The 17,524-nt window shown below is 47.8% G+C and overlaps 1 protein-coding gene across 1 annotated transcript in view; it reads left to right on the forward strand.

Moving 5' to 3' along the window:
• The window catches only part of Ppp1r16b (protein phosphatase 1 regulatory subunit 16B), a 92,142-nt gene that overhangs the window by 25,071 nt on the left and 49,547 nt on the right, over positions 1-17,524 (forward strand). Inside the window, exon 2 of the mRNA XM_075962889.1 lies at positions 3,476-3,824. Coding sequence (XP_075819004.1) covers positions 3,575-3,824 — 250 coding nt within the window. The 5' untranslated portion in view covers positions 3,476-3,574. The remainder of the gene's footprint in view (positions 1-3,475; positions 3,825-17,524) is intronic.

Raw genomic sequence — 17,524 nt, forward strand, 5'->3', positions numbered from 1 at the left:
TTCTTTTTCTTTTAAAGACTGATTTATTTATTATGTAGACTCACAACCACATGGTTGTCGATTTCTTTCAAACTAACCGGGGTAATTACCAGATCATCCGAGAGCTGTGCCCTGAGGGCATTCGCCATGAGAAATGAAAACTTATGCTCGCACAAAAACCTGTCCATGGATTTAAAAGCCACAAACTGGAAGCAACCCAGACCTTTTCCAGTAGGTGGACGGGGAAACAAATTAATGCGCAGTGGGATAGTAGATAAGAATAAAAAGGAATGAACTATTGACGCGTATGGTGATTGGGATGAACCTTAAAGGAATGATCTGTGTGAAGAAAGCCAGTCCTCAGTTCTTACTTGCTTTCTACTCCTGTTTTTATAGTGTTGTTTGAGCAAAAGCCTAGAGACAGGGAGCAGATCAGTGCCAAGGACTGGGATGTGGGTGGGTTTGGGGGTGCATAGGGGAGCCCTTGGGAAGTTGCCGGAAGGGGTGCTTGTAGCTGAGGAGCGGTTGATATTTTACTGTGGTGGTATGCACTGGTGAAATTACTTTAGAACTGTATCTGGGGAGTATGGGTTACAGTTGGTAACGTCCCTGTTTTCAAAATAAAAAGTTAACTACAAAAAGACTGCAAGAATTTTTAAACATGTTATAATTATGCATTGAACCCAGGTTTCATGCATGCCTGACAAGCCTTCTACTCCGGAGCTAGAGCCCCAGGGTTTCTTTTTTTCTTTTCTTCTCCTCCGCCTTTTGGTTTTTCAAGACAGGGTTTCTCAGTATAGTCCTGGCTGTCCTGGAACTCACTCTGTAGATCAGGCTGGCCTCAAACTCAGAGATCCACCTGCCTCTGCCTCCCCAGTGCTCGGATTAAAAGTGTGTGCCGCCATACTGGCTCTTTCTCTCTCTCTCTCTCTTTCTTTCTTTCTTTCTTTCTTTCTTTCTTTCTTTCTTTCTTTCTTTCTTTTTTCTTCCTTCCTTCCTCCCTCCCTCCCTCCCTCCCTCCCTCCCTCCCTCCCTCCCTTCCTCCTCCTTCCCTCCCTCCCTTCCTTCCCTCCCTCCCTCCCTCCCTCCCTCCCTTCCTCCTCCTTCCCTCCCTCCCTTCCTTCCCTCCTTTCTTTCTTTATGCTGTTGTTTGCTTGCTTGTTTAATTTGGAGCCAGGGTCTCAATCAGTGGCTTAGGCTGGCCTTGAATTTACTCTAGTTCAGACAGGATTGGAACTTGAAATTCTCCTGCCTCCACCTCCCAAGTAGCTAGGATGCCAGGCTGCCACCAGGCTCAGAAACTCTGAGTTACTTAAAACCAAAACCAAAACAAAGCAAAGAATGCGAAAGCCAAGCTGCATGTTTCCTATTGAGTCTTGCTCTTGATTTATCGACCACTGAGATAGACCTGCTCAGACCCCTGGGGTTGGCCCTGTGGCACTGTCAGTCCCCCCCCCCCTCCAGCTGCTGCTGGCTTGTCTTCTGGATTCAGGGATGGAGGGAGACTGGCCCATTTCACCCCCTCTTGGCTCCTAAGGGGCTGGACTTGGGATCCCTGATGGTCGGTCTCTGAAGGAAAGGCAGTCTGGAGGGAGGACATTGAAGCATAGGCCCCAGGAGATCAGCAATGTCTTCCTGAAGTTCAGACTTGATTCCCCAAGAAGGCAACTTTTTTTTTCATCCCACAAATGTGGACCCACCCATCCTTCCGTGTTTCCCAGCAACCGGAGACAGCTTTGCCTGGTGGGTCGAGGGTGCTCTGTCTTCAGGCCTCCATCCCTTCTTTGCTAGTAGATGTGCAACCGTAGCCAGCTCCTTTATTCCTTGAATACCCTGGAAATTCTGGGAGGTGACAGAGCATTTTGCAGATGGGAATATAATCTTCGGAAGGTTCAGTGATTGTCCAAAGACCCCTTTCCTCTGCCTCAGAGCACCCAGGGTCTGTGCTGATGTGAAACCCACTTGGCTTCAATCTCTGAGAGCAGTTGTATGTCCTTTTCCTTTGAAGGTTCTCCAAGGTGTGTATGTGGAAGGACTTCAGCCCATAGATTCCAGGTCTAATATTTCAGCAGTTAGTAAACTTTTGGGGTTGGGGGGGTACTTTAATCCTTGAAATTCAGGATCCTAAAGGGACTTTGTTTATGCAAATTGTTTATTTTTACTGTCTTTGATTTTATGACACAGTCTCACTGTATAGCCCAGGCTGGCCTCAAGTTGATAAATGTGCTTGCCACCAAGTCTGATGACCTGGGTTTGATTTCCAGAACCCAGAGCATCATGGGAAGAGAATTGACTCCTGCAGGTTACCCTTTGACCTCCACATGTGCATCATGGTCCTGTGTGTCACAGCCCAAAAGAAATAAAATGTAAAAGGAAGATAGACACCTACCATGTGTTATAACTCTGCTTGACATTTTGATGAAAAAGAAACAACTGTCCTAAAACAAACAGAAAAAGCGAAAGAGTTGCCCTGAAGGTCTGGCCCTCTGTTGGGCTTTACCTTAGTGACAGAAGTCACCTGGTGTGTAGCGTTAGGACACTTGTACTAGGAGCAAAACGAGAGTGGAAAAGGTTAACAATGTCTTCTCCATGCATGCAAACAGTTCTGACTTTGTGGGAGCCTTGAAAGGGCCTCAGGGGTCCCTCCACAGGGTGCCTGGGCCGCACTTTGAGAACCACCGCAACCTTATATCCTCTTATTTCCTTACAGCCCAGTTTGGGCTTCTATTTGTTATCTGTCCCCCCCCCCCCGCTCGTTCCCCCCCCCCCCCCACGTAGCTCAGGTTAGCCTCAAAGTCACTATGTAGCCAAGGATGACCTCAAACTTTTGATCCTCCTGGCCTGAATGTCCTCAGGGCTCAGATCACAGGCATTCACTTTCATACCCTAGTTATAGGGTGCTGTGGATGGAACCCGGACTTGGTTCCCACGAGGCAAGGAAGCAGCCAGCTGAACCCTATTCCCAGCCCTCAGGGCTTCCATTTGAATGCTGCACAGCCAGGGGTTTCCTGGGTTTGGTTGCTCCCTGTGTTGTCCTAAGCCCCAAGATACCCTCTAGTTCCACTATCACGTGACTTACTTCTTGAAGTAGGATGCCTTTGCACAAGAATGCTTGCTGCAAAGGGCAAGCTTCTGTTAGCTGACTGTGGCTTGAGAGGCAGGCAAACACCATCATGCAGCAGAACTTTCAGGAGGAATGGAATGGTCTCTATCTGGGTATCCAGCGTGGGATCCACTAGGAAGTGTGCACGTAGGTGTGACTGTGAAGCTGCACTGTTTTCCTTTCATTCAAACGCTGCCTCACAGCAGAGCCAGGCCTTGCTGGGACCTACTCTCTACTCTTAGGAAGCTACACTTTGCTCTTGGCACAAATGGAAAGAAAACCTCAAGGGATCTCTGAACTCTGGTCAGGGTGGTCGGGTGAGTCTCTCTACCATACGATGTGTATTCTCGGGGCTCATCAGTCCATCTCTGTGTGTCTGTCTTCCCTCCCCAGGCCCCACCATGAGGCCCCAGCCCCTCGGGAGCCCCTGCGCTCCCCTGGCCCCGGGCACACCGTGCTAGCCCCAGGAGGGCAAGGGCAGGCGCGGGGGCCATGGCCAGCCACGTGGACCTGCTCACCGAGCTGCAGCTGCTGGAGAAAGTACCTACGCTGGAGCGCCTGCGCGCAGCCCAGAAGCGCCGGGCTCAGCAGCTGAAGAAGTGGGCACAGTACGAACAAGACCTGCTTCACCGTAAGCGCAAGCATGAGCGGAAGCGCAGCACAGGTGGCCGTCGCAAGAAGGTGTCCTTTGAGGCCAGTGTGGCGCTGCTCGAGGCCTCACTGAGGAACGATGCCGAAGAAGGTAAGGCCCCTGGCTCCAGAACCCGGACTGTACAGGGGCAGGCAAATTCTGAGCTGCTCCTGAGGTCAAGTGTGGACCACCCCATCAGTCCACATAAGGAAGAAGATGGCCCTAGGAGACTTCTCCCCCACTCCTGTTTCAGGAGGCTTCCACTTGTAATGCAACTGCGTATGACCTTTAACTTCTGACCTTCCTGCCTCTGCTTCCCAGGAGCTGGGACTGCAGGCCTGTGCCATCGCGCATCCCTTCCCACCCCCAAGCCTTGGCTTTATCTTAGATTGTTGGAGACAATGAGTCCAGCTTTTGGCTAAGGAATACAATAACAATTTCCCTTCCCTCCCACAAATATTTACTGACAGCCTGCTTCCTGCGGCACTGGCACTCCGTGCAGAATGATGAACACGTGGTATCCCGTGTCCCGTGTCCCCCCACCCACCCAAGCTGGCTACTCTAGGATGATGCATTTCTGGAATCCTTTTCTCTGGTCCTTACTCAGCCTGTGGTATGCCGCTCTTCTTTTCCATGCTGGGAGGGAACCCAGGGTCTTATAAACGGATCCAGCACTCTCTCCAGAATCTGTTCTCAGTTCACTCTCCACTGCCACATCCATGGTGGGGGGTAGTGAAGAGCTAGACCCTGGGGGCTGGTGACTTAGCTGGGAGGTTAAGAGCATCGATTGTCCTTCCAGAGGACCCGGGTTTGATTCCTAGTACCCACAGAGCAGCTCACAATCAGCTATAACTCCAGTTCCAGGGAAACTGACCCACTCTTCTGGCCTCCCAGGTACCAGACATATGGGATATGCGGACATACGTGATGCACACACACGCATGTAGGCAAAATACACATACACATAAAATAAAAATGATAACATCTTTTTTAAATGTATCTATACCCTGGAGGTGGACACCTGGGTCTAAAACTGGATGTACAGGTCCCTGTGTGACCCTGACACAGAGAAGTTCTTTTGTTCTCTGTCCTTAGACTTTACTTGTCCAAAATGGGGGAGACCGTAGCACCCCCATGAAGGCCTTCTGAGCATTCAGTTGAGTAATACCCGTGAAGTATCTCGGACATGGCCCTCATGTTAACTATACGCTTATGATTGTTTTTAAATTTCGCTTTCTGACTTTTGAGACAGGCTCTCAGGTAGCCCAAGCTAGTGTCTATGTAGTTGAAGATGACCATGAATTCTTGATCTTTCTGCCTCCACCTCCCAAATTCTAGGATGGCAGGTATGAACCCCCATAGCTGATGTATCAGCATGTTTTATTATATTGCTACCTTTTATTTCTTTAAATGTGTAGTTTATATTGTTATGGATTCCGTAAGTCTGGAAGTAGAGACAAGTATACATCACGTTGTCCAGGATGGTTTTACTCTCCGAACTGTGTAAATAAATGAATGCATGTTCATACGGTTTCCGGGTTGCACGATTACCCTGTACTGCTTACATTCAATAGCGCCCACTTTACAGATAGGGATATTGGATTCAGAAAGATTCAGAACCTTGACCCGATAGGATAACAGGATCAGAAACCCTAGGTAGGATACTACCCCGTGGCTTTTCAGGTTTGCTTTCTGCAGCTAGAATGGCTTTGACTAGGCTCCCTCAGTGTGCATAGACTAACGCCTGCTCATTAGAGCTGCAGTTTGTGCACATGCCCTTTGACCCCTCAGGAGCATCTGCACTACCCCTGGAGAAGCCTGGCATGTCCCCTGGATTCCTCCCCTCTCCTGGTATTGAGAACCCTGGCATGTCTCCTGGATCCTTCTGGAGCCTCTCCTGGTATTAGGCACTAGAACAGTTAGTGAGAACTGAGGGCTGGGGGGTCTGAGACCTTAAGAGACCATGGACGTTCATAGGCCGAGTGTCCCTAACCATGGAAATCTGAAACATTTGGGGAACCTACATAGATGTTGCATATAGAAACAAACACGCCTGACCTCATGGGATGGGTCATAAATCACGGGTGGGCTAGAAATGACACCCAAGCTGCTTGCTATAAGTAAGTGGGACACAGAAGTGAACTTACGTTGACTTGGTTTCCGTCCTCGAGCAATCATCGTGAGTATTTCAGTACATCAGACACACCTCATTGCAAGCCTTTCAGATAAGAGATACAAACCTGTGCTCCCCTGACCCTCCAACTTCTGGACTGCCCCGAAAGCACCATACCATTGATCCCAGTAATACGGGGCCCTAGGACGTGAGCAGGGACAGGCTCCCAGATCCATTGAGTTTCAAACGGCCCAGGTGAGAGCTGGGGTGAGCCCCTGAAGGGCATGATGGCTCAGGCTGGGGATGTGGCCCCGAGGCTCCTTCCCACGTGTGATTTGGTGTGCTGGGTGACGTGGCGGCCCCATCCCACTCAGGGGGTGGCTGGCAGGCTTATGACGAGGTCTAATTTTTGGTGGAGGTGGCAGTTCACTAACTCCTCTCTCTCCACGTGTCAATTGCGCTCCTCTTCTCTGGAAAACCCCATTTCCCCTCCCAAGGGGCTCTGCAGACTTTGAGAGTTGGCTGTGTGTTTTGGAACAGTTGATGGCACCTACCCAGCCCGCTACCCAAATATCATCTCTTGTCAACTGTCAAGTGCGCTGCCTAGAAGAAACATGGCTTGGAGTTCAAGGATGCTCCTCCACTCCATCCCTCGCCTATGACCTTGAACAATTTGTTTTCCTCTCTGTTTTCAATTAAAATTGAAATTAAACTTGAATTAAAATCCGCATTACAGAGCATGGAGGGCTTGGGTTTGAGAGAGTGTGGCAGGAGTTAGAATTGGTTCTAGATTTATGTAGTTCAGCTGGTAGAGGGGTTGCCTAGCATGTATGAGGCCCTGCATTTGGTCTGCAGTACTATGTAGACTGGGTATAATATCCATACCTGTGATCCCAGTACCTGAGGCAGGGAGGTCAGAAATTTTGTGTCATGCTTAGCTACATAGTAAGTTCAAGGCCCCAGCCTGGGCTACACGAGAAGACCAAAACACCCTAGACCTTTGAAAGTTACCTTGAACCCCGTGGCAAAGCAGCAGTGATTTAAATAGTTCTCCAGATAAAACGACTTTAATGTTTAAGAAAATATAAAATTCATACAAACGAATTCTTATTAAATCAAATGATACAGCGTTGTACAGAATAACAAGTCCCTTCCTCTCTCCCTTTCCCCCTTCTAGTCCCTGCTTGTTCATCTGAAGTCTTTCCTTCTATGTGTGGACTGGGAAGCACATAGACCTTCATATTTCTTTAAGCTTTTATGCAAGGAAAGGCATCTTGGGATTCCAGGCACGTGACTCCAGTGTTCACCCCCCCTCCCCAGTATGAAGTCTCGGAGTTCTGTGTGCCATCAACACGCAGCACAGCAGACTTGCACGGCTCACTGTGTAATGTTTTATAGCTGGTGCCACTAGGATCTATACAATTTCCCCAGTAGTTTTTCTTTGGGCACATGTTCTAAGCATTTATCTTGGACAAATGTGGAAACATGTTTGCGAGCTGGATGGAAGTCATTAAGAAAAGACCTCTGGATTGGTGTCACTGTGGAAAGCTGTGGGGGCCGTGTGAAGGGGACCCTGGGGTCCACGGGTGGATGTGTTTGAGGTTGCCGTCCGTCAGCCCTTGAACTTGCTGATCTCTGCTCAGCTTCCTGGCAGCCTGACAGAGCCCGCCTGTGCCTGGGCTGACTGAGAACGGCTTCTGCTTGCTGGCTGAGCTGCTGTTTGGGAGGCTGCTGGGGTGTTAGCTCACAGTGGCGAGGGAGCATGGGTGGCAGCTCCCCACTCCCTTGAGCTCATAGCATCCTGAGTCAACCTCCCCACCTGCAGGGGGGTGGGCGAGAGTCGTTCTCAGAGAAAAACAATCTGGCTAATGTCCTTGACCTAGGACCTGCCTGCGCCCCTCCCTCCCCACTCCTCGGCATCTTTTGATTCCTCCTCATGGCCCCTAAGTTCTTTGGCCCCTTTGGCACCTCTGGATGCGTGCCTCCCTCACCTGACATACTTTCTCTAACTCTTCAGGTTCCCAAGGAGAGCTCTCCACAGGCCTCGGGCACCTCAGCTATCACTAGCATAGAAACGGTGCACCTTGCTGTCTCCTGAGAGGCTGCAGAGAGCCAGGGGGTTGGCGTGCAGACTGCAGTTCATCCCCCTGAGTTGAGATCTCAGCTCTCCCAGTGACTACCTGTGCATGTGGGGACAGTAACCTAACTTTCCCAGACCTCAGTTTCCTCACTTGAGCGTGTTAATACCCCTACCATGTAAAGTTGAGGGGCTGACTTGACTTGGTAGATGCTGAAGATGTGTGGTAAGAAGTGGGGAAGAGGCAGAAGCTGTTATTTCTGTGCTGTCTATTATTCCACATTTGCGCAAGCTCTCCCTGTTAACATATTCTGACTCTCACCTTCATGATTATTTATCAGGTACCGGGTACCAGGCAGCTGCTTTGCATACGCCATCTCGTCTAATCCCTACAGTGACTCTCTCAAGCTGAAGTTGGGATAGTCAAACCCTATTTTGGAAAAGTAACTTGGAGCTTCATTTGCATATCCTAAGATCTGCCCTTATTTTTTTTTTTAACTGTTCAGGAGTTTCCCACCAAACTCCAAGGCTCTGTGCCCATCTTTACAGTCTAGTTTTAGAACTTGTTCATCACCTCTTGCTCCTGCGAAATCATCCCCAGGCCCCAATCCTTGTCCCACGTAACCACGAGTCTCCTGCCTTTTCTGGATGTTTCCTCCATCTGAAATCAGCACTGTGTGAGCTTTGTGATCATCTTCTTTCATCCCGGAGGGCAGTTTTGAGCTTGGCCAGGTTGTAGTGTGTGTGAGCTCTTGCTCCCTTGTTCCAGCCTTCTAGTGCGCCACTGTAAGGCTGTACCACAGTCGTTTCTACTCACCATGGGCTGAGCATGTGGATCTTGGCCCTTTGGGATTGATGATCAATGCTGCTAAGAACAGGCGTTCGAGTCCTGATGTGGACATTTGTCTGTCATTTCGGTGCAGTTACCCAGGAATGGGGTTGCTGTGTCACATGGAACATGTCTATGTAACTTATTAAAAAACAGAATAATGGCTTTCTAAAGGTTTCAGAAGAGGCAGGGCCACCATGGCTAGGGATAAGGGATCTATCTAGGGACCCCAAAAGTCAAGACCCTAAGGACAGCAGAGACACCAGGGTCCAGAGAGCCCGAAGGAGCACAGATCACAACCACAGATAAGCCAGTCGGTTTTATAGAAAAAACCCAAAGCAAGAGGTACAGGTTAGTCTGGTCACTAAAGGGGAGGGATTTAGAGACTGAACTAAGTCCTGGGTCTGTCGTGAGAGTCCCACGAAGCCTGCATGTGACTTAACCTCTTCCAAAGCTGCCCTATAATGGGCTTGGAAAGATAATGACACAGCCTCTGCTTTAGAGAACCGTTGGGTTGTAGCTTAAGTGAGTGTTTGCTCCTTTGCTTCAGCCTGTAGGGCTTCCCTGTATGGCCTTGGCTCAGCTGCTTTCCAACCCACCAAGGCAATGGAAACTCAATTCAATGTAACATTATGTAGAAATGAAATGTGTAAAATAGTTACAAGATCTGTGCCAGGGCCAGCAAACTGGCTCAGAGGGTGAAGGCACTTGTCGCCAAGCCTCATGGCCTGGGTTTGATCTCCAGACCCCACATGGTGGAAGGAAAGAACCAGCATCCACAAACTGACCTCCCCATATAGACCATCACACACACACACACACACACACACACACACACACTCCACAATGTATCAATAACAATAACAGTAATAAAAAGGCTGTCTAGCATAAGTTAGCTGGAGGTACAGGACCCTCATCCACTCAGTTCTGTCAACATCTCCTGGTCAGCATCTCTGTGAGGCACAGCACAGGGTCCTGGCTTTATCTAAAGGAAATGGCTCTGACTTTCAGTTTTGGTGACTTCTGAACAGGAAAGTTTCTTTTCCTCTCCTTCTAAAAATAATGCCTCCTCGTAGAATGTTCCAAAACTATAGAAAGCAGAAACACTAAGAAGATAAAACCCACACTTGCGATGACCACTGACAGCCCCAGGTAATATTTTGGTCTTTTATCTAGGAGCTACACGCTGCTTTCTCATGGGGGTGACTGGAGGAAAGCTTAAGTGAGGGGTGGAACACAAAGGGCTTGGGGCCAAGGTGATCCCCTTTCCAATCTCAGAGTTTGTTTTCTTAAAAGCTGAGACCCCTAAGAGCTTGTGTTTAGCTCGGGTCTGCTAATGACTATCTACTGTGTTATAGATTAGGCAAACTCCTGCTATCCCAGTGTGCTGGAATTCTGGGACTAAAGGATTCTGAGTTTGAGGCCATCCTGGGCTAAATAATGAGACCCTGGCTCAAAAACAAACAGATGGGAAGGAAAGGCGGCCCACCAGTTAAGAGTACCGACTGCTCTTGCAGAGGACCTGAGTTCAGTTCTTAGCACCCGTGTCAGATTAACTCTAGTTCCAGGGGACCCAACATCCTCTCCCAGGACTCCTTTGAACACCTCTGTTCATGTGCACTTACCCACACATGGAGATACACATAATTAAAATATAAAGGAAACTAAATCTGCGACAATGAAGAAATTAAAACTTAGAGGTCATTTCTTTGGTCATTAAATCAGAGCTGTACCTGTTGTTTTTTTCTCTGTTTCTTTTGCACAATAGCATCCCGTCACCTACCTGTCTAAAAGTGTCTGCACCTTCCATGGGCACCCAGGACCAGCTTACCTGGGCTGTTCTGGCCAAAACCTCCCTTAGGACGTGGTCACTTTGAGGTTCACGTGGTATTGGAGGATCCACTTGGAGACACAGCCCACATGGCTGTGAAGTCAACACTTTTACTTTACAGGGGGTGGGTAGCCTTGGAAAATAGGTGAAGTCTTTGCACGGCTCTTGTGAAGCAGTGTGGCATCCACGCCCATCAGTGGTGGCTTCTTCCTGGTTGGTGAAATTGGAAGCCATTTCAATTTCTTTCTTTCTTGACCATTTTTATTTTAAATTTACTGGTCTGCCCTGCATCTTGAATGGCTCTTTACCCAAGTGTACTTTTTAAAACATCACATCTTGATCTGTTACATGCCTCCTGCCATTCTCCCTGCCATGATAGTCACAGACTCTAGCCCTCTGACTCTGTATTCCTCAATCAGCTCTGCATTCTATAAGTTGCCTTGGCCATGGTTTCGCTTCACCTTCACCGGTAGGAATTTGCTCATCCTCCTGTAAAACCTATTTAATGTCGAGAAACTATTCTTAATCATACTGATTACCTAGATTTCTCTGAATTGCTTAATTTTTGTTCATATTTTCTACTAGCGTGTTTTTTCTCTGATTGGATTCAGTGACTGTTGATGTTTGGGAAGGGAAAGATGGTCAGTAACAGTAAAGGGGGGATGCCAGCCTTCTGCTGTCAGGCATGGCTCAAGTATTTTCTGCAGAGTGTACATTTGTGTGCTCTCTTTAAAACTGTGTTCATAGGGTATTTATTTTCCACAGTGCCAGAGCCTGAAGCCAGAGATTTGTCCATGTTAGGCACCGGCTCCTCCACCAAGCCACACCCTAAGTCATGCTTATGGTAAAGATTTTGTTTATACCTTGGCGTTCTTAATTTTATGTAATAAAACCTGACTGCTTGCCTTATTCTCTTATTATTTTATTCTTTGCTTTTATACCATACTTAAAGCAGGGGTTTGGGGCAGGGGAGTTGGCTCAAAAGCTATGAGTACTTGTGGGTCTTCCAGAGAACCCTAGTTTGGTTCCCAGCATCCACCTGGTGGCTTATGATCGTCTGTAACTCCAGTTCTGGGGAATCCAACACCCTCTTCGGATCTCCCTGAGCAACACACACACACATGGTACACGTGTGTACCATGGAGGCAAAATACTCATATACATGAAACAGAAAATAGATGAATCTTCAAAAGGGAGGGGAAGTTCAGAAACTGATTTGAAGGCCAGTTCTCCCAGCACAGAGTTTTCTTGGAGCACAGCTACAGCTGCCCACTTGCGTCTCATCTGTGGCTGCTGTCACACAGTTGAATCTGTAGCTGAAACCGTACGACTGACAAAGATGAGACTATTTACTCATCTCTTGACCTTCATAGGAGACGCCAACCAAGTACAAAGCATCTTCATCCTGAAATACCTAATAACTTGTGCTTTCTTCCAGGTCTTCGTGACCTTCTTTAAATGAATCAAATATGCGATGCTGGCGGAGTTTATACTTTTTAGTATAAAGTAGTAAATGAAAATCTGTCTCTATTTTCTTCCCCAAGAGTTATCCATTCCCCAGCATTCCTTGCTTTTCCTCAGGATTACGACACCGCTTTTGTGTCCCAGGGCCTCCTCTGCAAACATGGGAGCCTGCCAAGCTCGTTATTCAAGCCCCGGAGCTCTACACTGTCGCATGATGATTTGTGTACTCTTTAAAACTGGTTAATAGGACAGTTCAATTCTTTCAGTGCTGGATCTCGATTCCAGGGCTTTGGACAAGCTAGGCAAGGGTTCTGGGGTTCTCCCACCCAGCCACATTCCAAGTCATGGTTATGGCGGAGTTTGTCTTCATGATTTGGAATTTTGATTTTTATGTTGCAAATCTGTGAATGCTTGCCTTGTTCCCTCATTATCTTATCCTTTGCTTTCAGTCTCCTTAAACAGGGCTCAGAGAACTTGCTTGATGGACACATTAGTCTTTCCCCTGTGGCCTCTTTCAAAAAGCTCTTGGATCTTGTTGGGCATTCACATAATCATTAGGACTCTTTGGTGAACTTTCTCTCCAAACGCCAAACATTGAAAGTATCTATTGGTGCTCTAATAACCAATAAGTTTAATTTGGACCAAACTCCCATGTTTGCCATGGTAAGGTTTTCTAAATAGATCTAGTGGTGGGGTAAGGGAAAAAAGAAGACAACTTCTCTCTTGGAAACACTAGGTGTTCGTTAGGAATTCTGGAAAGAGGGTCTCCTTTTTCTCTCTTTTTCTTTTCTTTCTTTTTTTGTAGAAATATCATTTTTCTTCCTGAAAGAAGAAAAATGTATATTAATGTCACATCAGGCTCCCTTGTCTCCATCTTTTTTTTTTTTTTCAGATTCTCCCAGGGTTTTCTATGTAGAAAAAATACTCTTTGCCAGTAAGGTCTGATCACCTTGTTTGATCAGGAGACAGTCTGTCCAGTCTATATCTGTTGGTTTTCTCTTCTCCTCAGACTTCTGTTCCTCCTGCATATGTATATGGTAAATATATTGACTTTCATATATTTGAATTAATAAGGATATTCATACATATTTAGGAACACATGGCTTTGAGACTTGTGAATATCCTCTACTGACTGTGTCCTCCCCAGAATCTAATCTGGCTGTCCTTGGAGTGAGTGATAGACACCTTTCTCCTTCTGGTTGACTTTGTCTCTTAGTATGGGGTATATTTCTCTCTCTCTCTCCCCTCCTTACCTCCCCTTGTGTGTGTGTGAATGTGTATATTTATATGTATGTGTGTGTTGTCTCTTAGAATGGGATATATTTCTCTCTCTCTGTTCCCTTCTCTCTACCCCCATCCTGTGTGTGTGTGTGTGTGTGTGTGTGTGTGTGTGTGTGAGAGAGAGAGAGAGAGAGAGAGAGAGAGAGAGAGAGAGGTAGAGAGAGAGAGAGATGCGTGTGCATGGCTCATATAAATGAGGCAAGCACTTTTTGTCTCTTTACTTTTTAATTTTGAGATTGGGTCTCACTTAATTGCCTAATCTGGCTTTGAACTCACTGATGCCCAGGCTGGCCTTGAACTTGCAGTCCTCCTTCCTCTGTCTCTCTAATAGCTGAGGCTATATAGACTGAGCCACCAGGACTGACCTATGTAAGTCTCTCCCTTCCTCCCTCTCTTCCTCCCTCCCTCCTTCCCTCCCTCCCTCCCTCCCTCCCTCCCTCCCTCTCTTCCTCCCTCTCTTCCTCCCTCCGTCCTTCCCTCCCTCCCTCCTCTGTCTCTCCCCTTCCTCCTTTCTCTTCCATCTCCACTCCTTACTTCTTTCATAGCTACTGTTGACTTCTAAATTATAGCGGAATATGCCTCCAAGTTGATTTCCCATTAGTTCAGCATCCTCCCATCCTGATTTTCTAAGAACCAGCTGTGAGTGATCCTCTTCATGCAGGAAGCAAGCATGGACCGACTGCTTTCATATGCTAAGCACTGTGACACCAGCACCCAGAGACCTTCCTGGGTGCACCCGATTCCTGACACTGAAGTCAAGACTCTAAATTTATCTTGTTGAGTTCTGAGCCCATTATCCACCTGCTCAGATAATTTCAAATTGAATGATAAATTAAGACTTCCGTGTCACCAGTGACAAAAGCTCAAATCAACAGAGGCAGAATGGGCTCACGTCACCAAAAAAACGCATGAAGATCACAATTTTGGGCCACGTGGAGATGGGATTACCAAACCCTGTCAGTGAAGATGAGCCCAGATCCTGTCCAGTTAGCTATCATACTGTCCTGGGCTCAGCAAATCCCAGAATCGAATCTCATTGGCTAGGGTGGTCTTTGGACCAATCAAGTGGCCTATAAGGGTCTTAGTGGTGGGTGGAATCAGCAGCCTCCTCTAGGGTTACTGCCTGCATGAGGCACTGGGTCAACATAGGCTCTAAGCAACAGGACCATCTGACCATGGATAGAAATCTCTGAAACCAGGGGCCTCTTCAACCTGATTTTCTAAAGTATTTCATCATGGCAATGTGGTTAGGCAATGCTGTGATTGTCCCTGTCTAAGCCATATGCCTAACCCTGGCTTCCATTTTTCCTGTGCTGGACTAACATCAGGGCTCTGGTATGTCTAAGCCAAGTAAATGAGACGCTGTGTCTGGAAGCAAGGAAGGGACGTGGATGCCGAGCAGGCTACAGCGGCATATTGTGTGAGTTACTTTCCTCATTGCTGCATCAGAGTACCTGACAGATGCACCTTAAGAGGGCTTCGTGTGACTCACAGTCAGTGCTGGTGGGGAAGGCCAGGTGACCGGAGCTGCTCAGTCTGGGGCAGTGGCAGTGTATGGCCTGCAACTGGCAGCTGGTGTATGGAGAAGACAGAAAGAGATTCTACTTTGGAAAGACCCTTCCTTCCCTGCCAAAGCTCAGGCGTGTTCCCTCTGGGGGTTCAACACGCTGACAGCATCAGGACAGAAGGACTCTGTGGCTGTTACCAAACTGGCCCTGCCTCATTGGTGGTGAGTGAGCGGTGAGCTGTGCCAGCCCTTGGAGCTAAGCATTCAGCAGAGTCACCTTGAACAGAATAAAGCACCCACATGCTTTCCTGTGGATGGAGGTGTTGTAGAGAACCTTGTCAGGAACAGACACCCAGGGAAAGGAAGCCAGCAGGCTACACATGAGCAGTGCCATCTGCGTGTTTTCCAGAGGAGAGGACGCTGTGACCAGCACCTCTGAAGATGTCCATCCTGTTGCTAGGCACAGGCTCACTGGAGAAAGGAGCCTTCTGCTTTTCTTGGCTCTGTGCCACTTCCACGAAGGTGCTCATGGACCTCCCTGCAACCTTCTGATTATGATTTGTTCCCCTGGCCGGCTCTGCCCACACAGAGTGGGTTGACTGTGCTTAGATGAGTCCCTGCACACAAGGTCGTTCCCATTCTTCTGTGATGCCAGCCTTGTGCTTCGGTATGGCCTCTCATCCGGGTGGTAGGAGGCTATTCACGGGGAAAGAAGTCACTTTCAGTGATCTGACAAATCGTAGTCAGTTACCAAGGTGATGTCTCTGGCCCTTGGGGAGACTGAGCCAATGGAACTTCCTTGGTACCGTTTCAGACTCAAATCACTGTGACCCCCAGCCAGCACCTGCTCCCAGGTGTTAGCCAGGACACATGTGTAAGGCTTGTCACATGTCCACAGAGTCCAGATAGTTCCTGTGTTGACATTCCATTACCATGATAAAATATCTCAGACAGTCAGGTTGAAAGGAGAAAATGTTCATTTTGGCCTCTGAGGTTTAGAGATTTCCATCCACGGTCAGTGGGTCCTGCTGCGTTGGGCCTTTGTTGGCCCTGTGCCTCATGCTGAGTGTGACCCCTAGAGGAGGCTGCTGACTCTACCCACCACCAAGCCCCTCATAGACTTTTAAAATGAGCAAATCTTAAGGCCTTCTTTCAACTGCCTATCACAAACAGTCCCATGGAGAACAGCTAGGATTTGGAAAACAGAAGAAGATTCTAGATTCCTCTCAGAGTATCCACCATCAGCACAACCATCCTACTTATATGTGTCAGCAGAGCTGGGCCCCGCCTGTCCTCTGTTTAGCTAACACAGTTGCATCTAGAGCCATGGTGAGGACTGAGAAAGGATGTAGGAGAAAAAATGGCTGAGGAGGGAGGGAGGGGAAATGCCCCTTCCCACAGACCCAGAAACAACGAGCTCAAACCCCACACCCTGATGGACAGGACTCCAGTGCCTCAAGAGAAACTCTGCACACAGGCTTTTTGGCTGAGGTACTGTAAGTGCCCTGGACCCCACAAAGGTAGTCATGGCAGTTCTGCAAGTGAGTCACCTCTTGGTGCAAGCAGCTCCTCCCCCAACTCTGTTTCTTGGTGCTTGACAACTCCTTGAGCAGTTCTTGTGGTATGGTTTGATTTGGCATGTCTCGCAAAGGCTCATATGCTGAAGGCTTATACTCGATATAGTTTAGAGGTGGGACTTTTGGGAAGTAGTTGGATCATGAGGGCTCTGATCTCACTGATAGAATAATTTACAGATGGGTTCATAGTTGAATGGACTTCTCAGAAGCAGTGCAGAGTGTAGGAGGCAAAGTCTTGTTGGAGGAAGTAGGTCATTGTGGGGGGTGAGCTTTTAAAGGATCTTTCTTGACCCTCTGTGCTCTTGCACAGGCTCATTTGTCCATCCATCTCAATGCTCTCTGGCAGCCATGTGGTAAGCAGGTTGGCCCTACCACACCGGTCTGCCGTGATGCTCTGCCTCACCACAGGCCCAGACACAGTGGAAGCAGCCAAACGTGGAACCATGAGTCAAGGTCGATCTTTGCTCCTTTGTTAAAAAAATTATTACATTCATGTTTAGTGTATGTGTGTGTGCGCACATGCATGTGTGTGTGCATATACATATAGAGAGAGGCCAGAAAACAACTTACAAGAGCTGATTTTCTTCCTCTACCATGTGAGTTACAGGGATTGAACTCAGGTCATCAGGCTTGGCAAAAGCTACCCTTTACACACTGAGCCATCTTGCTAGCCCCTTCCCTCTTTAAGTTTCTTCCCTCTGATATTTTTTTCATAACAATGGAACACTGATTCACACATCTTGCCCTGGCTATAGTTGGCTGCAGGACCATTGTCTTCTGGGCTCAGCTAGGATGACTTGACCTCTTCTTCTGTGTGGTTTTCACTTAGCATGGTGCTCTTAGGGTTCTAAGGAGGCAAATCCTGGTGCACAAGTGTCTACCCAGCCTTTGTCTATATCACGCCTGCTAATGTCATCGGCAGGATGGGTCACATGGCCAACCTCAGCACCAATATGGGAGGAGTCTACATAGTTCACATGTGCTAAAAGGCATCATTCACTGGTGGCCACTTTTGTTATAATCCTCTACTCATCCTAGACTTTAAATGATCTTATTAGTGTATATTTGCTATACAGATTGATGGGCTTTATAATGGCATTTTTATTCAAATGTGTCATGTACTCTGGCCATA

The sequence above is a fragment of the Microtus pennsylvanicus genome, chromosome 2 (assembly GCF_037038515.1).
Source record: "Microtus pennsylvanicus isolate mMicPen1 chromosome 2, mMicPen1.hap1, whole genome shotgun sequence".
NCBI lineage: Eukaryota > Metazoa > Chordata > Mammalia > Rodentia > Cricetidae > Microtus > Microtus pennsylvanicus.